The 22,811-nt window shown below is 47.3% G+C and overlaps 1 protein-coding gene and 1 long non-coding RNA gene across 3 annotated transcripts; both read right to left on the bottom strand.

Annotated features, from left to right (window-relative positions):
• Positions 1 to 684: 684 nt before the first annotated feature.
• LOC148659708 (uncharacterized) lies at positions 685 to 17,588 on the bottom strand. Of its 2 annotated transcripts, XM_088637412.1 has the most exons (11): positions 17,474 to 17,588; positions 14,274 to 14,297; positions 13,568 to 13,727; positions 12,761 to 13,029; positions 8,753 to 8,898; positions 7,551 to 8,598; positions 7,455 to 7,484; positions 6,994 to 7,162; positions 3,905 to 4,158; positions 3,651 to 3,742; positions 685 to 2,614 (listed from the first exon to the last, which is right to left on the bottom strand). In XM_088637412.1, exons 1-11 carry the CDS (start codon positions 17,514 to 17,516, stop codon positions 2,306 to 2,308), a joined length of 2,544 nt encoding a protein of 847 aa, XP_088493538.1. In that variant the 5' UTR covers positions 17,517 to 17,588; the 3' UTR covers positions 685 to 2,305. The 2 variants fall into 2 exon arrangements, with proteins under 2 accessions (XP_088493538.1, XP_088493537.1); XM_088637411.1 differs by having other exon boundaries at positions 7,455 to 8,598.
• Positions 17,589 to 18,050: 462 nt separating this feature from the next.
• LOC148659707 (uncharacterized) lies at positions 18,051 to 22,797 on the bottom strand. The gene is made up of 2 exons (XR_015939760.1): positions 22,617 to 22,797; positions 18,051 to 20,198 (listed from the first exon to the last, which is right to left on the bottom strand). It is a non-coding gene; the product is annotated as an uncharacterized LOC148659707 (long non-coding RNA).
• Between the last annotated feature and the right edge of the window lie 14 nt (positions 22,798 to 22,811).

Raw genomic sequence — 22,811 nt, 5'->3', positions numbered from 1 at the left:
TCACGTAGGAATAGCTGTCTAACATCGTCGCCATTGAACTCAGTGGATTGTGCAAATTTCAAAGGAAATCTCGTGTAATTTGTAGCCGTTGTACTTTAAAAGTAAAAACAAGTTTAAATAAATGTATTTTCTTATTCAGCAAGAGCTGTGTTGATTTTTTAGGTAACATTTAACTCCCAGAGAAAAAATAGTAGTTTCTGTTATGAGACTAGATTATTGCTTTGAGTAAAGGCATTTCAATTAAACTAATTCAGTAGGTTATGTAGTTGGAAATCTTGTAAAGAAAAAAATCGAATTCCTCTGAAATCACACTGGATCTCACCCCTGTGCTCACTCTGGTCTTACTGCTGTGGAGTGCTGTATCACACTGGATCTCACCCCTGTGCTCACTGTAGTCTTGATGCTGTGGAGTGCTGTATCATACTGGATCTCACCCCTTTGCTCACTGTAGTCTTAATGCTGTGGAGTGCTGTATCACACTTGATCTCACCCCTGTGCTCACTCTAGTCTTACTGCTGTGGTGTGCTGTATCACACTGGATCTCACCCCTGTGCTCACTCTAGTCTTACTGCTATGGTGTGCTGTATCACACTTGATCTCACCCCTGTGCTCACTCTGGCCTTACTGCTGTGCTTTGCTAACCCAAGAGCTATAAGGCAAGAACACTCACCAACAGGGCCACTGTGCTGCCCCACCTGTTAACTTTATTTGAAACAATATACAATGCAGGAAAATATGCTAACCATATATAACATATGACAGCAATTGAAAATATATTTGTGTACTTTCAAGTCCCTTGCAATTTCAATTACAATAATTAAATTGCAAGATAAAAGCTCGATAAGATTCCTTCCTGTCCGGGAGGTACACAGAAATTGTATATCCGTCATTCAAAACACAAAAACACTTTTACAGACCTTGCTGAGGAAGACCAGTTTGGAAAGGCTTCTTAAGCCTCTGTGAAAGCTCTCTGTGGCTGCCCCTACACTGCCCCAAGGGTCTGCACACAAAAGCACATGATGGCCAAGGAAGGTGAAGTGCAAGAGGCTTGAAGTCCAAGAGGCCCTTTTCCAGATAGCAAGCAGAGAAAAGCTTTAAAAAGTCCCAATCACCACTAGCACCGTGCACACCCTTTATATACCAAACCCAAACTTTATTACACCCATGTAATTCATGTGCAAGAACAATATGCACCCCGGATCCCATCTAAACAGAATAATCAAAAGTTTGTGAGACTATCAAGAGTAGAAGGCTGAAGCAACCTCTAGTGGCAGGTCGCTGTAATTACCTCCCCTTCTTGAGCTGGTCTACTACAGTACACGCTCCCGTGAACCTGCCCACTGGAGACAGCAAAGTACAGTATATCCCCAGTGGGGACCTGAGTGATCCTGGCTCTGTTCTTGATCTGTGTGACTTGTACATTCGGAAGCACCACCTGGTTGTGGAAATCTGGGGGGGGAGCCCAGTGTGGATCAGGGTGCTCTGGAGCTCGTCAGTCCCTGAAGAGGCTGGATCAGCAGAGGAGGAGTGGGGGAGGGCTCATAGCCTGAGATAGGCCAGTTTCCCCGACTTCTCATCCCTGGGCCGATAAGACTTCGAATGCCCGTGGTATCAGGCAGAGTGGGTTTGGTACTCACTTGCAGGGACTTGCAGCTCTTGAAGGTAAGACAGCAGTTCTAGATCTTGGATCTGGACACATATGTTGGGTTTAGGAAGAAATAGCATCACTGAGCGCATTTCAAACAGCAACGAAAGTCAAAATGCACACGGTAACTTGTGAAACCGCCCATTTACATCACAAAATAGAATTCATTTTCAGGTGTGAGCAGCGCCATGTTCTGCGATTCAGAACGAAGTGATGTTGCGGCCCTATGACACCGTAAACAAGCAGGCTTGTGAATCCATCTCTTTTAATCCAATAGAAATATTGCTCTTGACTTCAAGACAGCTTTACCGACAAATACTACTTCTTAACTCGGCGTGCAGATCACGTGGTAACATTTCTGCAGTGAAATGTCTGCTACACAACCTGGACTCATTTGCTTGTACATCGCATTACATCAGTCATCACAGTGACTAGTGAGCAGGAAGGGCCGCTTCATGTCACAATTCGTGGGAACTCAAAGGGGAACATGGCGAAGCGCACAACTTTCACAAAGTTAGTGATAGTTAGCGATATCTTATTTTATATAATTCGAAATCTGTACGTTTTTTTATATGCCGTCAACAAATGTATTTTGTTACCACGATTTAATAACCAGTCTGGGACAATGGAACTGCAGTTCTCCTATAAGTGCACAGGGGGTCACAGTGCAGAGGTCCAGGCAGTCAGCAGAGGGTGGAGCACAGCCAGGAGGAGGGCGCTGTGGGGGAGGGGGGTGTAAGTGGCGCTGTCGCTCGTCGTCGCCGTGCTGGTGTTAGAGGAGACAAGAGGCAGCCTGGAACCCACGTTCTTCTGCAGGAAATTTACAAACCGCAGTATCTTCACGAACGCACTCAACTGGACCGCACGGTTGCCACTTTTGGTCACAGCAGTGGGGTCTTCGACGACAAGGACGCCGACCTGAGTCCACATGGAGGCCCACTTGCAGACCAGGGGACCCCCTGAGTTTCCCTGGACAGAGAAAAGAGAGATTGGGGTTAACGTTAGGAAGGACAGGAAGTCCGCTCATCTCATTAACATGGGCCATTAAGATTTAACTGAGTCAGGCGGAGAATAACTTGTTTTTGTTTCAAGATTTGGAATTCCTCCTTATTTTTCAGCGTTCACCTTCCCTTTTTAGGAATTTCCACAGATCCCATGTCCTGGCAGCTTGCCACATGACACTCTGAGCTCCACACAGTGTTGCATTTAGTTTGTATGGATAAGAGGAGCACCGCAACTCTCATGGACGACACTGGGAGACCTCATGGACGGCTGTTACGGCCGATATTGCCAACAGATAATATTGTAGCACAGGCCACAAACACACAGAAGATTGGGAATAGAAGTGCTCTTATTTCACAGAACAGTGTAGTTTTGCTCTCCTTAAAAGGACTGCTCCCACCAACCAGCAGGAAGAAAGCCACCGATAACACAGACTGAAGGTAGGCATCCCGACTGACAGAGGCCCGGCAGGTCAGGGTGGGAACCTCAGGTTACAAACCCGGGAGGGGAAACATGGGACGGCCCCTGGGCATACCCAAACACCAACACTCCACTTCTTGCCTGCCTGGTGCCCCATCACTGCTTGACAAGGGTGCCACACTCTCACAGTCCAGGCGTGTGCCAACCCTTTTGCCTGGAAGCAGGAGCTCTGCGAGACTGCTCGCCAGCTGTCACCTGGATTCCCTCGAGAAGCAGTTCAGAGCTGGACGGGTGCCACTGGAGTTGTGTGGGGTTTCATTGGCAAGAATTTCCTCAGGTGGTTGTGCAAAAGGACCCCCCCTATCCCCCCATTAACTTCAGTCTTGTTGAAAACAGCTGCATCATTCCTAGAGCCCAACCAGGGCCCTGTGGAGCTCCCAATGCTGTGCTTCGACAGTGTGTGTTGTCCACATCCCAGTCAAGAGTCGTGGGGTAGTGGGGTTACAAAAATAAAACTGCCCATTTCTAATCATATCTATAAAGTCTGAAACTGAAAGAAGAGTTGTGATGGAGGTGTGCTCACCTGCTCCAGGTCCACAGGAGAAGTACAGATGGTGTCAGCTGAAGACCCGTTGTCACACTGGACGATTGTTGTACTTTTTTCCTGGAGGAGCGCTAAAGGAACAGAGAAGCACAGCAATTTTAGCATCTTCTGGAACACATGATACCCCACTTTAGTGCAGCTGGTTCAGGCTGTGTGAAACATTTTCATCATGTCTGCAATCAAGAAACGGACTCCTCATAGACCTTCAAGGGGAAGTTTCCAGCCTGACTCACCAGCAGTTGTGTTGCCCCAGCCAGTGACCCAGCACTGAGTGCCAGGGGTGAATGTGATTCCTGCCCCTGCCAGGCAGACGCTCAGGATGTAGTCTGTGAAGGAGACATTGGTGTCCAGTCTCAGGAGGGCGATGTTGGTGCCACTAAGGCTGCTGGTGAAAGCGTTCAGGACTCCAGTGGATTTCTCTAAGGTGTTGGAGCTCGTCTGGTTCTGCCTGCCCAGGAACACTCTCCATTCACTGGTGTTCACAGAGCTGGAGAGAGAAGGAGACAGAGAGAGAGTTTAATACAGACTCTGAGAACATTGCACTGTAATAGGAACAAGCAAAGGTTTGCTCCGTGCTAAAAAGAGACAAAATGTTTCTGTCACGTACAGTCCGTTCTGGGCCCTATGCAGATGACACGATCCGGATAAGTGATGAAACACTGGTGAAAAATTCATGCAGGAGAGGGTCTGGAGACAGGGGGCATGTCCAAGGGGTGCAGGTGTCCAGGGGGAGTGATTCCGGGGTGAACAATCCATGTAGAAGTCCGAACGGGTAATCCAAGACGGAACCTAAATTCCATGGCCAGGCGATCCATCCCGGGGAATAAAGAACGGGAACCGGGTCGGAACCGGCTGGGGGGATCAGGAACAGAAGGTTAAAATAATAACGGAGCCAGACGCAGTAGCGATCGTGACAGGTTCAACAGTGGAGCCTTCTTCTATTGTGAGGGACAGAGGAAAACTGGTAGTTAATAAAGCATAGGAAAGCAAAACCAGGAGTGGAAAAGAGGCGGGAGCAGGAGAGAAGGAGTATCGACACTCGGGTGGTGTGAAGTCAAGAGAGATGAAGAGAGGTGTGAAGTCAAAACCTGCAAATGAATAGAGAGAATTAGAAGGAAACGAGTCAGAGAGATCAGTATGACCAAGAGAGAGCTGTTGGACCCATTTTGGACGGATTGGTCAACCGGTGGGATACATCTTAACCTCGAGATTATTGTTTTTAAAACAAGATAAATGATTGATTGATTTTAAAAAAAACAAAGCAAGAGCAATCCTGTTGTGTGTCTGTTGGTATAGTTCACAGTTACACATATCTGAGCGCTGTGCTTGATGATAAAATTAAGTTCACAGATGTCATTGTGAAGACATCTGAGCAGCGCTCACATGTTCTGAGGAAACCTGAGTTCCTTCCAAGTCCAAAAAGGAAGTCTATCAACACCCATACCTCTTTTATCAGAAGTATTTTAACTTTTTCCTTTATCTGTTGTTACACATCAGTCAGTCAAAAAAGAAAAAAACCTCCTTCAAACTCAGCTCTAAAATCCTTGCTGAGCCTTTGAGACCTCTGGCACAGCTGTATGTCCATCAGATCCTGAGGGAGGCCCGAAGCCATCACTGAAGACACATCTCATCAGTCTTCTGTACTTTTGCCTTCAGAAAGATGTTTTCGCAAAACAAATGTACTGTAACTTTTCAGAGGCCACTGGGGGCTCAGAAACAACGAGTGTAAAGATGTTTTATCAGTATGATCTCTATTGGATAAAGCAATCTCTACAAATGCATATGTACTTTAATAACTTTCTTAAATACCTTATGATCTGATTTGTATTTATTTTGTAGTGTAGGACAGAGTCCTTGCTATGTACACTGTTACTTTCAAAATCGTTTTATGGTCCATCTGCTATTTCTGTTTTTTTATATACTGTATGTTGCACGTTGCAGGGTGCTGCTTAAATTGCCTTCCTTGGGGATGAATAATGTATTTTGAATTGAATATTTAATACAGGCCTTGATGACATGACAATGAGCACTGCCCACACTAACCCCGTCAAAATTCACCACTATCACAACACATAAGGTTACAAACTTTTACAACTCTTGAATTATCACTGCAATTCAAGAGCCATTATTATTCAAAAATGACATTTCAGAATTAGGTCAAGTAGGCAGCTGCATCAATTGCAAAGGAACAAGTAAAGATTTATTTCATGCTGATAAGAGAAGAAAAGAAACAAAGCTTCAGCTGTGGAGTCTTCTTTGGCTGTATCTGGGTAAGAGGGACAGGTGGGGTTAGTCTGTACCTGGGTGAGAGGGACAGGAGGGGTTGGTCTGTACCTGGGTGAGAGGGACAGGCGGGGCTGGTCTGTACCTGGGTGAGAGGGACAGGTGGTGTTGGTCTGTACCTGGGTGAGAGGGACAGGTGGGGTTGGTCTGTACCTGGGTGAGAGGGACAGGAGGGGTTGGTCTGTACCTGGGTGAGAGGGACAGGTGGGGTTGGTCAGTGTCTGGGTGAGAGGGACAGGTGGGGTTGGTCTGTACCTGGGTGAGAGGGACAGGTTGGGTTGGTCTGTACCTGGGTGAGAGGGACAGGTGGGGTTGGTCTGTACCTGTGTAAGAGGGACAGGTGGGGTTGGTCAGTGTCTGGGTAAGAGGGACAGGTGGGGTTGCTCTATACCTGGGTGAGAGGGACAGGAGGGGTTGGTCTGTACCTGGGTGAGAGGGACAGGAGGGGTTGGTCTGTACCTGGGTGAGAGGGACAGGTGGGGTTGGTCTGCACCTGGGTAAGAGGGGCAGGTGGGATTTGGTCTGTACCTGGGTGAGATAGACAGGTGGGGTTGCTCTGTACCTGGGTGAGAGGGAAAGGTGGTGTTGCTCTGTACCTGGGTGAGAGGGACAGGAGGGGTTGGTCTGTACCTGGGTGAGAGGGACAGGTGGGGTTGGTCTGCACCTGGGTAAGAGGGGCAGGTGGGATTTGGTCTGTACCTGGGTGAGATAGACAGGTGGGGTTGCTCTGTACCTGGGTGAGAGGGACAGGTGGGGTTGCTCTGTACCTGGGTGAGAGGGACAGGTGGGGTTGCTCTGTACCTGGGTGAGATAGACAGGTGGGGTTGGTCTGTACCTGGGTCAGAGGGACAGGTGGGGTTGGTCTGTACCTGGGTCAGAGGGACAGGTGGCGCTGATCTGTACGTGGGTGAGAGGGACAGGTGGGGTTGGTCTGTACGTGGGTGAGAGGGACAGGTGGGGTTGGTCTGTACCTGGGTGAGATAGACAGGTGGGGTTGCTCTGTACCTGGGTGAGAGGGACAGGTGGGGTTGCTCTGTACCTGGGTAAGCACTGTGCAGCTGTCATCACCCAGTCGCTGGCGATGAGGGTCCCTCCACACACGTGACTGCCGTTCCTCTGCACGCTGGCCATCCAGGGCCAGAACCCATCTGCAGCTGACTGACCCCCAAGGAGGCGCGTGTTGAGTCTGGGCCTCCCGCAGACTTGGGCTGAAAGACACAGTGAGACAGCAGAGTCACCTAGAGGACTGGATGGATTTCCCACATCCAGCCCTGCAATATCACATCATGTCTTTTTACATTCACTTTAAATTACATTCACTCAGTGTAGAAGACAATCATATTCCAAATAAAGTACTAAAGTTTAGGCAATTTGGTGCCCCAGCTTTGATGGAAAGGAAAATTGGGTCACGTGGAGGAGTATACAGTAGCTATGTTAAAAGTTTTTCACTAATTGTGAACCTCTTACATTCCTGTCAGAAATAACTAGCGTTGCACTTACTGGGGACTGCAGTAGTAGAGGAAGGAGTGGTCACTGGTGCTGTAGTAGTAGAGGGAGAAGTGGTCACTGGTGCTGTAATAGAAGAGGAAGGAGTGGCCACTGTTGCTGTAGTAGTAGAGGTAGCAGTGGACATTAGTGCTGGAGAAGTAGAGGACGCAGTGGACACTGGTGCTGTAGTAGTAGAGGCAGCAGTGGACATTGGTGCTGTAGTAGTAGAGGAAGCAGTGGTCTCTGGTGCTGTAGTAGTAGAGGGGGTAGTGGACATTGGTGCTGTAGTAGTAGAGGTAGCAGTGGACATTGGTGCTGTAGTAGTAGAGGTAGCAGTGGACATTGGTGCTGTAGTAGTAGAGGTAGCAGTGGACATTGGTGCTGTAGTAGTAGAGGTAGCAGTGGACATTGGTGCTGTAGTAGTAGAGGGAGCAGTGGACACTGGTGCTGTAGTAGTAGAGGTAGCAGTGGACATTGGTGCTGTAGTAGTAGAGGTAGCAGTGGACATTGGTGCTGTAGTAGTAGAGGTAGCAGTGGACATTGGTGCTGTAGTAGTAGAGGGAGCAGTGGACACTGGTGCTGTAGTAGTAGAGGTAGCAGTGGACATTGGTGCTGTAGTAGTAGAGGTAGCAGTGGACATTGGTGCTGTAGTAGTAGAGGTAGCAGTGGACATTGGTGCTGTAGTAGTAGAGGGAGCAGTGGACATTGGTGCTGTAGTAGTAGAGGAGGCAGTGGACATTGGTGCTGTAGTAGTAGAGGTAGCAGTGGACATTGGTGCTGTAGTAGTAGAGGTAGCAGTGGACATTGGTGCTGTAGTAGTAGAGGTAGCAGTGGACATTGGTGCTGTAGTAGTAGAGGTAGCAGTGGACATTGGTGCTGTAGTAGTAGAGGGAGCAGTGGACATTGGTGCTGTAGTAGTAGAGGAAGCAGTGGTGACTTGTGCTGAACTGCTTCCAGCATCTGTGCCACTGGAGGTGAAGGTCAAAAAGCCTGTGATTCCAGAGCCCACATGTCCATTAATCCAGTCCTGGTACTGGGACACCCTGGTGTACACCCCTGGGAGATTGGGTTTCTGACAGGCAATTCCAGAGCTAACAATACCAGCCTGAATCCAGACAGGACCCTGCTTGCAGACCAGGGGACTCCCTGAGTCAAACTGGAGACACACAGAGAGAATACTGTTAGGAATTGTCTGACACCGGACCACAGGCAACTAAACCACTGACCAAGGAAGAACGCTATGCTGAGTAGTTCAGCGTTGCACTTGTGTCAACCAATGAGATGCTTTGAGATCAGGCTTATCCACCTACCTGACAGGGGCCTTTGGTCTGCTGCAACCCTCCAGCACAGATCATGTTGTCATTGATGGAGTTTTGCCCAAAAATATCCACACACTGCTTGTTTCCAATGATGGGGACCTGGACCTCCTGTAGGGTCCGGTTCTCTGATAGAGGCACTGTGAAACAAGAGAGTTTATTATTACCTAAGGCATGTACCCACATGTTGACAACCATGTTTCTGTTAGGGGGGCGGACAGCAACTGGTCCCAACTGGGAATATGCTGTCCCATATCTTCTAAAACACTAATGTGCCATCTCTGAGGCTTGCCTGTCTCATGCAGAAATATAGGGTTCATCAGTTGTCAAGGAGCTCTGTTCACCCCAATCGACCCGACACCCTAAAAGTTTGCAACTCTTTATGCTTCACACCTTCGTGAGTTCTTTAGAGTGACTGTCTATTTCAATCTGAAGAAAAAGCTCTGCATCCTATAGCCCTGCCAGGAGTGGGTGAAACGTACAGTGAAAAGCACGCGTTTTGGGACAGCGGAGTGAAATGCGTTATTTTTGCTGTGTACTAATGAAATTAAGATTTCAGATCAAAAGATTAAAATGGGGCAGAGGCATCAAATTTCTGGGTGTTTTGCATACGTGTTTAGCCCGGTTAAATCAATGTCAATTGTTATGTTAATTCCTCCCCTCTTTATGTGAGTATATGTGAGTACAAGTGATTCTAATTCCTCAGATTTGACATGTTGAATTAATTGTGAAACCATAAAAGAGCTGTGAATTGCCAGATTACAGAAATGCCAGATTAGGATTTGCATAGAAGTACAAAGGTGAGCCAAATCAGCTCTGCAACAAAGTGTAGCCCTGGTTTTAGCCTGTTGGAGTTCAGTTTTTGGGTTTCCTTTTGTAGTAAAGTGATGCGTGAGGTAGATGACAACAAGAGAGGTGTCTGTGACAGAAAAGCAAGCAACTGTAAAGATGAAAGGGAAAACATTGCAGAGACATTGGGCATCACAGAAAGTGGAACATTTTGAACCAAAAACCACTGGAAGAGTAATAATTGGGCCTAGACCAGGCTGTCCAAGGGAGACGCAAGCAGTTCAGGACTGCAACATCCTGAGAGCTGTGCAGAAAAACCTTAAAACAGGGGTTCTCAACCTTTTTTGGCCAGTGACCCCGTTTTTAGGTCCCAAAATCCTTGCGACCCCATTAATTAGAGCAGGGCTACTCAATTTAACTAACAAGTAGGCCTAATGGGAAAATCTGTAGGTTTCGCAACTTTGTCAACAAAAGGCTACTATAGATAATAGTTCAATATTATATTATTACAGACTTGTTATTACATGTATAAAAGGATGTTTATCCCTTTCTTTTTATTTTAATTGTGTCATGAATAACAATTCCACATAAGTAGCCATCCCACACACAAAACACAGGTAAGGCAGAGCTCAGAAAGCATGACATATATTTCCCAAACCAACCAAACACAGTGCTTTCAAACCACATCCATAAATAGAGAGAAAATAAAACATTTTTACTATAGCATCATGAAGGTATATGTTAATCAGGTAATTTAGCAATTTAGGAGGATAGCAAGATCTATCAAACATGCGCTGTCAATATGCAGATACCATATCAATAGCTGTAGCAATGTGGTAGCTAACTACAAAAGACACTCTCAAAGCCCTCTCGTTAACTATCATGGCTTTTCTAAACTGCACATGCTGCCTATTCAGCTCATCGCATTTTCTTTCAAAAAATGATTTTGTCTTGGCCAAGCATTCCTTGCGAGTGGTCTCAAAGTTTCTTTTGAGTTTGGTTTCATACTCTCTGTGGAGAGTACATTTCTGCACAGCAGGCATTTAGGCTTTTCCTCGTTGTTTTCCCGGATATTTGTAAATCCATACTGAATAAACGATTTGTCATATTTCCTTGCTCGTTTACACTTCGGCATCTCGGGTTCGACTTTGGTTTCACTGGCAGATATCGGTGTCAAGGTGCAGGCGACTGGATGAAGAAATGTCTTCATTTCGCTGGTTTATTAACTAAAATACGTAATGCTAGCTATCATATCTCGCAGAACAGTTGGTGACGTTGGTTTGACAGGTTGCATTTGGGTCATGAGTGGTCGTGCAAGTTGTCATGGTTACTTTCAGAGTATAGGACGCACACTTTATATTTTCATGAGCATGAGCTCCAAATTGAATATATTGAAATTATGGAACAGATGCAGCCATTCAAAATGCACCGTACAACCCCATACCGTGCAAAATTACCCACAGTTCACCCTGTTGTACCGCAGTACGTGCTTGGCTGGCCAAAATGACCGACGGGAGCTCATGGTGCATTGGTTGTTGGTGAAGTCTCTTTACTGTGCATGTTTTAATCCGCTTAATATTGAATATTTATATGGAATTTTACAACTAAAAGGAAATTTTAGTGGCTGAGCATAAAAAGAAGAGGAGCATAACGCGTCTGAAGGTCATAAACAATATTAATTTAGGAACATAAACATATTATGTAAACTGTATATGGCTGGTATTAGTATTTATTTTGAAATAAAAATACACACCTGTATTCCACTTTCTTCCTAAACATTTTAAGCATCAAAGTCTTGCATTCAGTTACATACTGTGGTTATGTTGGAAAAGTTTTTAGGTGCTGCTTCTGACTATATTAAGTTTATAGTCTTCGTAAAAAGTTACAATGTTTTAACCTTTTCTGTGAATACTTGCGCTTGTTTCCACAGGGAAAAAACGCATACTTTTTAGAATTTAATTAATAGGGAATATAATATGGAATCGTGTAGAAATTAATAATGATATAATTATATCCATATAGTTCAGATTATCACAGTAGTACACGTTCTTTGTAAATGCCTGCATCAGTTTAACTCATTGCCATGTGATTACGTGTGTGGTGTAATAGCTTAGGCCAATTGAAAGAGCAAGGTGACGTTCTGCTATCGAAACCATTTTTTACAGCTTTTAAAGTCACACAGTGTTTGATTTAGGCAGGAACACCTCATTGTATCTTATTTTTCATTTCATTTTGTTTAAATAAATATAAGGCAACCAGCAATCAGATGTCCTGTTTTTTCTTAACACTCGTTTGTCCACACTGTAGTTTGTACTGAGTCTTTGTGTAAGCTGTAAGTTCTTTTTACTTCTTTATTAAACATTTGAAACACTTCAATTTTGCAAATGCAACACGCTTTCCGTACAGAGATAAAATCACCTGAAGAAGGCTCCACGGCCGAAACGTTGTGTTCTCTTTCTTCTTTTTTTCAGCATGGAATAAACCTATTACTATACTATATAAGGAGAAACCTTTCCATTTGAAGAGGAAGCTAATGTCAGGAAAAAAACAACAAACAGGCAACAGGTGAAAGAGGCTGCAAGTCGGGCTTAACCAAGCCGCTCAGAGGGAATATCTCCGCAGTCTGTTAATGTGAATGGTTTACAGGCCTGAAGCAGTCATAGCATTTAAGTGGTTTACGACCACATTCCAGCTTTACACTGGTTTAACTTTAGGTTAGTCCCAGTATTGAATTTGGGAAGACTGAGCACACAAAAACATTTATGGGGCTGGCAATGGTTTAAAGTATGCCCAGAAATATCCAGAAATAAAAGCTGACTGTCCTGTACTATTGCCTCGAGTTTACCTTATTGATCTGATATACAGATTTCAATAGCGCACGGCAAGAATGACAAAAGTCACTTCGCAGTCCCAGAACGTATGATTCTCACTGTGGAGGCAGAGTGCAGGGCCTGATGTACAAATATCCCTTCTCGGCATTGAGAGTGGTGGTGTGGCTTTCACTGGGAGCCTGTTGTGTGCACACAGGCATGTGACAAGCTGTGCAGCCGCAATCCCAGTAGAACCAGTCATCCCAGGTTGCCCCCAACTTTGAGACACTCAGCCCCTTCTGTAGGGCCATTTGAGGTTAGTCTTGATCTTAGCAGGCTGGTATAGCCCAGCCTCAAAGCAGGAAGATGCAGCTTTTGCTAGCTGACAATGAGACACACTCACCCCCATTAAGTGTTTCTCCCCAGCCAGCGACCCAGCAGCTGGTCCCATTGATGAAGGAGCTGTTGCTGTCGGCCAGACAGACGGGCTGGATGTACTTGGTGAAGGAGACGGGGCTGTCCAGCTTCAACAGGGCGATGTTGTTGTTACGGTATAAAGAGTTATACTCTGGGTGTGCGATGATCTGCTGGACCCCCCTGGACACTTCGTCAGGGTTAGAGCTTGACTGTGTCAGCCGGCCCAGGTACACTGTGAACTGACTCGCATCAAGGCTGGAAGGAGGGAGGTAGGAGAAGAAACAGGAAGTATATAAAGGAGACATGGGGATGGGTCACCTGCCCTAATCCTAAAGCTTCATGGATCATTACTGTTAATAGTACGTCACCTGTGAATCAGCCAGAAATCACCCCTGTTACTCTGTCAGCAGTTTCAAAGTGCAGTGACCACTGTGAACACTGATATAGTATAAATCACCTCTGTTACCCTGTGAGCAGTTTCAATCTGCAGTGATCACTGTGGACACTGGTACAGTCTAAATCATCATTGTTACACTGTGAGCAGCTTCAATCTGCAGTGACCACTGTGAACACTGATACAGTCTAAATCATCACTGTTACACTGTGAGCAGCTTCAATCTGCAGTGATCACTGAGAACACTGATACAGTCGAAATCGTTACTGTTACAGTAGATGAGCTAGCTGATCATTGTTTTTCCCCAGTCATCTGTGTCACAGAGTCCAGAGTCATCTCCATCTGCAGTTGCTGTCAGTACAGTAGATACTGAGAAAGGGGGACCTCTGTCTCCCCTACCCTTTAACGCAGAACGCTGCAGTCAGCACCCACTGGCTGTTGATCAGAGCTCCACCACATGAGTAGGACCTCTGAAACAGGCTGGCCTGCCATGGCCAGTACCCCAGCTGGGCAGACTCTCCCCCCGCGATCCTGGGACTGAGGGGTGCCTTCCCACAGGCTTACAGGATGAAACAGAAAAAGAAAGAGTAAATTCTGTTACTGTAGGTATTTTTACAATCTTTTGTCATAGCTGGCAAGCCTAATCACTGGTTGCTTTGATATTTAATTTGTGGAAATTTGCTCAATTATCTGTTGTGTGTGTTTATCACTGAGGGGTTCTCTGTGATCTCCTCTCTCTCACTGTGTCTCCTGTCCTGTTGTGTGAGTATATTACTGAGGGATTCTCTGTGATCTCCTCTCTCTCACTGTGTCTCCTGTCCTGTTGTGTGTGTTTATCACTGAGGGGTTCTCTGTGATCTCCTCTCTCTCACTGTGTCTCCTGTCCTGTTGTGTGAGTATATTACTGAGGGATTCTCTGTGATCTCCTCTCTCTCACTGTGTCTCCTGTCCTGTTGTGTGTGTTTATCACTGAGGGGTTCTCTGTGATCTCCTCTCTCACTGTGTCTCCTGTCCTGCTGTGACTATTTATTACCAGGAGATTCTTAGCGTTGAGCTGTATGATGTTTAAGTCATGTTGCTCCTCTATGAAGAACAGTATTCTTACCAGGCTGGGCTTGTGATTCCGAATCTGAAATAAAAGAAGAGTTCTTGAGAGAACTGATGGCAGAATCATCAACACAGAAACAGAAACAGGTTTGAAGGAGCTTAAAATGATGTATGGCGTCACCGAGGACGTTGACGCATAAGCAGGGGAGAGTGTAACCGGGTGGTTACGGAGTGGATATTTGAAATCTGACACTGAAATCGGTAGCTGTCGCTTTAAGATACACACGTATGAGTGACGTCAGTGCGCCAGTAATTTGTGAGAGTGGACATCATAAAGTTGAGCGTGGTGTGTGGCTACGTGTGATGTGAATGCAGAGGTAAATGTTCAGAATTTAGTTGATTGTGTAGCTATCAAAAATGAAGTTTGGAAATCCTTGAAAGAGATGTATATTGCTGATATATGAGGGGAGGGTGACTTATTAGTTAGACAAAATTGGTGGATGTTTAGGGATGAAGTGATCCCGACTCCCATGAGGTTCCAGTGCTGTGTGAGTGGGTTCGCGGGAATCATGTCCGTAACGGTAAATGGTCATACATTTTTGTTAGATGTTTGCATTTCTTTAACCATTGTGGAGGAAATGATGTGTTTTGTTCTTTGAGAAGGACCTTATTCTGTTTAACTTGTTCAGAGCGTGTTAAAAGAAGACTGTGATATTCTGTGCATCTTGGATTAGACGAGATTAAAGAGTGAGTAGTTTTGTTTTTATATTTCTGTGATGTAATGGGACCAATGAAGAATGTGGCATCACACTAATGTGGAGTATTTCTTTCCTTAGGGAAATTGCCACTACCGTATTTTTTTTTTGTCTTGCCACATAACACCACACTCATTCAAGGCCCCTCAGGACAATTCCAGATCACCCAGACAGCATCTTGTACCTCCAGCAACCTTATTTACTGTATCTGTTGCAGTAAATGCCCAGTTTCTCTCTACATTGGAGAAACAGGAAGGAGACTCAGAGACCGCTTCAGAAAACACGTCAGGGCTGTGAAGATTAAAGATCTCTCCAAGCCCATTGTTTCTCATTTCACCTCTGACGGCCACGACCACTCTAATCTCTCCGTCTGTGTTCTCAAAGACGGTTTTCCGAACTCATACATCAGAAAGACTACTGAATCCAAACTTATCCTGCAGCTAGGATCACACCTTCCCCTTCTCTTAACGACAGACTACTATTCTACTAAATTTTATCCATTCATTGGACGTTTCATTTTACACCTCTCGACACCTGTTCTGACTTCACACCTCTCGATTGGTCTCTCTACCGTCCCCTGCTCCCGCCTCTCACTCCTCCTCCCTCCCAGCCTTTGTTCTCCTGCTACATTACCTTTGCCTACTGCCCTGTCTCTCTCACACCTGAAGAAGGCTCCACGGCTGAAACGTTGTGTTTTCTCTCTTCTTTTTTTCAGCATGGACTAAACCTATTACTTGTTCCGTGTGTATATCTCCATGTATATCTATGTGAATCTTTCGGGTTAAAGGTTATACTGCATCAAATCCAAGTTCTGAAGCAGAAAATAATACAGCCACTCATTTTTATGATCCAGAATAAAACAAAATCCCCATTTAAGTTTATTGTAGTACTACAGAAGGTCAGTAAGTGTGAGTAAGGGCTCTTGTCTGGAAAGTTGTGAAGCTGAGCCCCGAAGGTCCTGACACGCGCTGCTGGTTTCTGCCTGTAACCCCAGGAGAAACGCGTGAACACCCAGAGAACACGCAGACTCCACCCAGACGGCGCACTGTCATTCTTCCCAGCCGCCGGCGTCGGTGAGCACACTGTACCGGATACGGCCGCCGCACAGGTGGAGCGAGCCGGGGACGTCGCCGCCCGGGCTGCGGGAGGCCTCCCTTAGCTCGGCCGGCAGGGTCCCGCTTGCCTGACCCGGGTTCGAGCCCCCCCCGGCAGAGGGGCGAATTAAGGCAGAAACCCGCGCGAGAAGCCGCGTTGCGCCGCAATACGATGGCGGCAGGCGTTCAATGGCCTCTCCGCTTTTTTTGGCAGCCGAAACTGAAGAACTGGTTGCTGGAATCTAGGAATTTCCCAGCGGGCAGGTAACTAACCTGAAGGCTTCTGCCGGGCTGACGTGAATTCCTAACAGAGCCCTGCTCTCAGGGGCAGCAGATAGATGCCTTCTTGGCGAGGTGTGAGCAGGAATTTCTTGTACGACGACAACACAGAGACTGACAAACGACCAAGTCTGTTTTCCTTGTTCAGCTCTGTGGACAGGGCTTGGCTCGTTCGAACCCCTGTCTCGATTCCTACATCCCTCTATCCTAGTGCCTATTCCTCATCCTGTTTTAATTTCAGTTCCCTGCTTTATTCCGGTCTTTCTTCTGATCCCCTCTTCTGTTTATTTTTTTCCTTTTGTTCACTCTTATTCCTCATGTCCATTTCCAGATACTTGATTCTGTCTTTCCTAAACTTTATTCCATTTACTGTGTTTTGTGTTCCTAGTACCTCTTCTATAGTTAATGTTTCCTCTTTCTTATTCCTTATAGCCTACCACAAATTTCTGTATTTTTACTGCACTATACTCTGTTTTTACCCTGATCTCACTGGGCTTTACTGTGCTGGACTGTGCTTTTACCCTGATCTCACCAGGCTTTACTGCACTGTACTGTGTTTTTAACCCTGATCTCACTGGGCTTTACTGCACTGGACTGTGTTTTATCCTGATCTCACTGGGCTTTACTGCACTGTACTGTGCTTTTACCTTGATTTCACAAGACCTTATTACACTTCAACCTGTTGTCACAGTGCTTTATCCCAGTAGTATTAGTAGGAAGCTCCAATAGCAATCGGTGACTAACCTGTTAATAAAACTCTATACCAGTACTTAGTACATGAAGTTACAGACAGGAACAGAGCACCCCAGGGAACAAGAGACAGCTGCACTTCAGACATTCAACCAGGCTGTGTTTTCTGTGACACTGTGATGAGCTCTTGAGTCCCAATCACTTCAGTGAGACACAGACACAGCTGGCAGAGCCTGTGACTGGCTCACAGGTGGATCTGCTGCAGATCTGAAGTGATCGGCCCAGGTCAGGACTGAAGAGAAGGCTGGCGGACTCAGAGACACGCCGACACTGACTGGGCAACAGACCCACAGAGAAACACACAGGTGCGCAGGCAGACAGGTGCGCACACACACACACACACTCACTGACACACAGGTGAGAGAGAAACCGCAGCCTACCTGTCACTGACAGCAGCAGAGTCAGCAGGGAGAGCAGTGCCATGGCTTACAATGGGACCTGCCTCCACCGTCCCCTGCTTTTATCCTCTTCTCCTCCTGCCATCCCCACCCCCTCACGAAGATCGAAGATCGGCACTCCCACCTGTTGGCATACCTCCTCTCCCCTCTCTCCTCCCTCCTCTCTCTCCTCCCCCCTCCCTCCCTCTCTCAGTTCAGTTCCATGCAAGGTGCTGTATTGGCATGACCGACGGGTACCAACAGCGTTGCCAAAGCAAACCCAAATAAAATGAACATGAAACAAAAGCAAAACCATCTACAGACATTTACAACAAAGACACATCTGTTCCGCCAAGCCACTGGAGGACTCGGCATTCCACCTCGCATTCCAGCACGGCTCCCAGTTAGCCCATTTCCCCCAGCCTGTTTAAAGCTGCTTCACATACTCCTCTGTGCTCAGTATCAGGGTTTTCCTGGCTGGAGCTGCTCCCAGTCTCTTTGTTATTTACCACCTGGTTCTTGGCTCCCTGACCCTGGACTACGTCTCCTGCTTTCGGTTTTGGCTCTTTACCAAATGAAATCAAACCACATCAACGTTTATTGATCAAATGCACAACAATACAGCGTGCAGCAGTAGTTGCTGGCAATGAAATGTCTGTGCTGCGTGCTCACAAGAATCACAAAAACACAAAAATCACAAGAATCACAAAATTAAGGTTACAATCACAAAATTAAGGTTACAAAAAATAAGGTTACATAATAATAGATGTAATAGAAATGGAATAAAACTCAATATGAGCAGAGCCGCTGAGTGCCCATGGTGTGTGCGATATATACAAGTAGTGCAGTTATGCTGAACACAGTGAAAACTGTGTGTCCATGTAGCCATTACAGGTGATTTGCTAAAGGAGCTGCAGGTTGGCTATTTAGCAGTCTTATTGTCTGGAGGTAGAAGCTGTTCCGTAGTCTGTTGGACTTGGACCGAATGCTTCGGTACCATTTACCAGACGGTAGGAGAGAAAACAGTTTGTGACTGGGATGACTGGGGTCCTTGAGAATGGTCCTTGAGATGACTGGGGTCCTTGAGAAGGTTTTGTACCTCCGGCTTTCGGACCTCGGATCGCTCTCTCGGCTACGCCTCCGGAGATCGCCCTGGTTTTCTGCACAGGGTCCTCACTACTATTCCGGAACAATATCATAAAATATTGACATGTCCTGTAGGCGGCTGGAGCATTACTGGGAGACAGGCTCACTGTTCCTCAGGCTGGGACAGGAGATCACATACTGGGCTGCCAGTTCAGCTGAGTTCCCTCCCCAGTCTCCCAGTAGGATTGGGACCCGTTGTGACTCTGGCAGGTGTGGGAACTCTGGGATTAGATTTGTAAATTTCGGGAAGAATGTTTCTCTAATCCCAGAGTATCTGTCGCAGTGCAGTAGGAAGTGCGCCTCTGTCTCTATTTCTCCCCGCTGGCAGTGGGAGCACAGCCTGTCCTCTCTGTGGTCACTGAGCCTGTCCTCTCTGGACAGCCAGGTCTGCCCATGTCCAGTTTCTATGGCCAGGCTGTGGTCACTGAGCCTGTCCTCTCTGGACAGCCAGGTCTGTCCGTGTCCAGTTTCTATGGACAGGCTGTGTTCACTGAGCCTGTCCTCTCTGGACAGCTAGGTCTGTCTGTGTCCAGTTTCTATGGCCAGGCTGTGGTCACTGAGCCTGTACTTCATCAGGGTCTGTTTCTGTTTGCTGTTATCTTGATTAGATATTTTGGCTACTGTGTATTGTCTGTTTAGGGTTCTGTAGCATTCCAGTTTATGTTGTGTTTGTGTGTGTGTGTCCCAGTGTGTGAGATATTGCTGTTTGATCTGTGCTGTGATGTGGTTGAGTCTGGGTTGTGGTGCTCTAGCAGTGCTGTCCTGAGGCTGGTTGTGTGTTGTGTGTGTTGTGCTGTGATGTGGTTGAGTCTGGGTTGTGGTGCTCTAGCAGTGCTGTCCTGAGGCTGGTTGTGTGTTGTGTGTGTTGTGCTGTGATGTGGTTGAGTCTGAGTTGTGGTGCTCTAGCAGTGCTGTCCTGAGGCTGGTTGTGTGTTGTGTGTGTTGTGCTGTGATGTGGTTGAGTCTGAGTTGTGGTGCTCTAGCAGTGCTGTCCTGAGGCTGGTTAGTGTCGGTGTGGCTCAGGTCGGTGAGCCTCAGGACCAGCTGGCTCAGGGGGCTCTGTTTTGGGCTCAGCTCTTGTGTGTCTGTGTGTGAGGCAGTGTTGTGTGTCTTGTGTTGTTGCAGTGCTGTCCTGAGGCTGGCTGGTGTCGGTATGGCTCAGGTCAGTGAGCCTCAGGACCAGCTGGCTCAGGGGGCTCTGTTTTGGGCTTTGTGGTGGTAGGAGTTCTGGTCACTGTTTTTTAGGTGTAGCAATGTTCGTCGGCGACCTGTTGTTTTTCTTTCGGTTCAGCTGACGAAGAAGAAACGCTCTCGGAAAATAACCCGCCCGTGCTGACGGCGAAGAACGAATTGCTTTGCAGTTTTGGGCAGTGGGGGGGGTGCATTCAGGCAAAAACTCACGCTGGATGACATTCCGATACGTCGGGTTTAATCTTCTGCCTGGCAGACACTCCCAGCGGGGCCACAGGGCTGCTGCTGTGCGAGAACCGCGAGGATCGGGTGTGTGTCGCCTCCTCTCCTCTCCTCTCCTCTCCTCTCCTCTGTTGTTCTCCGATTGTCCCTCATTTCCACACCTCCTGTCCTGAATTCACGAAATAATAATAACAACAACAAAAGTAATGATGATGACGACGTTGATGATGTCACGGGGAGGGAATCACGAAAATGGTGCATTTCAGAAACTGACCAAGCGATTCAGTCAAAAAAGTCAAATCGTTACTCAGAACCCCCCACGTGCAAGCGAGGTCTCCAGATGTGCCCAGCGGCCAGCAGGACCAGAGCCACGTGTAGTCTGCGTTCTCTGGCACAGCGTTGGCGTGAGGAGTCATGCTCCAGGCCCGCCTGGTTCAGAACAAATGTGTATGAGCAAGCACAAGGCAAACACTACCGGTTACTCTACGTACAGTGCGTACAAACAAGGGTTTTCAGAGGCCTGACATCTCTTACTCACCCAGAAAAACCCCAGACTTACTCAAACTCAGAGGCCAAATAGGAGAAACACTGTCTTTCTAAATCAATGCAGCTCAATCCCTCTCTCTGCAAACCCGGAACAGCCTAACTCCCTGTTCTAGAAATGCACTCTAACAGGAAAGACTGCTCTGACTGAGGTGCCTTTCACCCAGGAGACCCAAGCTCCCTAAAACACAGAACAGCACGCTCTCTCTCGCAAGGCTCACACTCTTAGTTGCAGTCAGGTTTGGTTTGGATGATCACGAAGTCGGGGCTCTCGCCTGGCGCAAGTGTCAAGTCCCAACTCCCCCGGACTCGTGTCTCTCCTCTCTGTTCTTGAACTTTCTCTTCTTAATAAGAATAATTCCTCACACTTACACAGTGCTTTTCTGGACTCTCCACTCGGAGCTCTTTACAGGTCATGGGGATCCCCTCCACCCCCACCAGTGTGTCCCCCCACCTGGATGAAGCTCCAGTCTGCTCACACACAGCAGCTCTCAGTGGGGAGGAGAGCAGAGTGATGAAGCCAGTTCAGAGAGGGGGGTTATTAGGAGGCCATGATGGGTAAAGACCAGGGGAAATTTGTCCAGGACACCCTGACTCTTTTCGAGAGACACCCTGGGATTTTTAATGACCATAGAGATACAGGACCTCGGTTTTTGGAAGAGGTGTTAGTGGGGCCAGCAGGGGGCACTCACCCTGTTTACACTATACTGTAAACAGGCGCCGTCCTTCGGATGAGACGTAAAACTGAGGTCCTGACTCTCTGTGGTCATTAACAAGGACAGGAGTAATGTGACCACTTGCACTAGACCTGGTCAGGATTCTGGCTGACGAATTCTGGACGCACTGGAGTTTGTTCAGTGCGGGTTTAGAAACCCCAGCGAGCAGGGCGTTACAGATGTCGATTCGGGAGAAGACAGAAGTGTTGATCAGCTTTTCAGCCACAGTTTCAGCTTTTCAGCAGCAGTTGAGAAGTGTGAAGGCAGACGCTATCGCCCAGAGGTGCTCTCTGCTGCTGGCCCCCTGCTCTCCTGCCCAGGAGCCTCTCCGAGACCAGCTTCATCAGCCAGTGTGTCAGACGTCAGGTGACCAAAAATAAAATAGAAACATTTCCTCATATCTGTTTCTGTGAACTAAGGAAAAACGCATGCGTGGCAGTGTGGATGCTAATAATAATAATAATAATAACAATAAAAATAATACTAATAATTCCTCACACTTGCACAGTGCTTCTCTGGACTCTCCACTCAGAGCTCTTTACAGGGAGCAGAGCAGAGTGATGAAGCCCTATGGCACCTCACTATTACCACTGTCCCTCAGTACTGTCTCATATTATTGTAACGCAACAGGGGCTCAGGCGGGCGCCCTTGCCGCATTAGGTCGGCCCCCCACCGTCGGGAGCTCGAACCCGGGACTCCCGCGTCTCTCTGCAGGGACCCAGCCCGGTGAGCCAAAGAGAGACCTCTCCACAGCCCAGTAGCTGTGGTCCTGCTATCACAGGGAAGGGCGGTGACGTCACCTGCTCTGGTACGCCGGCTCTTACACAGTGCCTGTCGGCCGTAAGCGTTACATTATTATGCTGCAGCGCGTTCGCCCGGCTGGGTTGCGGTCAGGCGGCTGGGAGTAGTGGTCAGGGCGGGGACGAGGACAGCCGCTGACCAGCGCACCTGACCCATTGCAAAGCGGGCGTACAGTGTGGCGAGATCGCCCGGATTCGTGTCAATAGTTCCCTGGTTTCGCGCCCCCGTTTACTAGTACCCAGTTGACACCCCATCCCTGTGTAGCGACCCGAATAGACCCCAGTGTGATGCTCCTCTCTCTCTCTCTCCCTGCTGGCGCGCGCGTGGGTGCTGTGCTGGCTGGTTGTGCCGAAATAAATAAAGCGCCGTGTTTTTTTCACGCCACGAAGTCTGAGTCGCTGTGCCCGTCCTCGCCGAACCCGAATTCGTTACAATACTATTAAATTTATACCATTCATAAAAATATGACTATTAATATAATTATTATTATAATTATAGGATTATGCAGTCACATTATAGTCATTTACCATGATTCATGATTTGTCTTTTCTCGGTAACAGCAACGCCTTCCGTACTTCACTCTTTGGCGCTGGCGCTTGTTTTTGTTCAACTGACGTACTGCCCAAAAACCGCAAAGAATCCCCCCCAGGGGATAATAACATTTTAAGTGCAAGCCGACAAGACAAACCGCAAGACCGTTTCAATGCAGAGCGGTGCTTATA

This window comes from Lepisosteus platostomus, chromosome 6, assembly GCF_059453375.1.
Source record: "Lepisosteus platostomus isolate fLepPlt1 chromosome 6, fLepPlt1.hap1, whole genome shotgun sequence".
In the NCBI taxonomy this organism is placed as follows: Eukaryota; Metazoa; Chordata; class Actinopteri; order Semionotiformes; family Lepisosteidae; genus Lepisosteus; species Lepisosteus platostomus.
The sequence above is the reverse complement of the archived record's forward strand: the minus strand, read 5'-3'. Positions and strand labels throughout refer to the sequence as shown.

Coding starts and splice junctions, on each gene's coding strand:
- LOC148659708 (XM_088637411.1), bottom strand. CDS start 17,516: ATGGCACTGCTCTCCCTGCTGACTCTGCTGCTGTCAGTGACAG. Junction 4,159..6,993: donor GCTGCACAGTGCTTACCCAG/GTACAGAGCAAC, acceptor TTCTCTCTCCAG/CTCTGTGAACACCAGTGAAT. Junction 3,743..3,904: donor CTGGGGCAACACAACTGCTG/GTGAGTCAGGCT, acceptor CTGTTCCTTTAG/CGCTCCTCCAGGAAAAAAGT.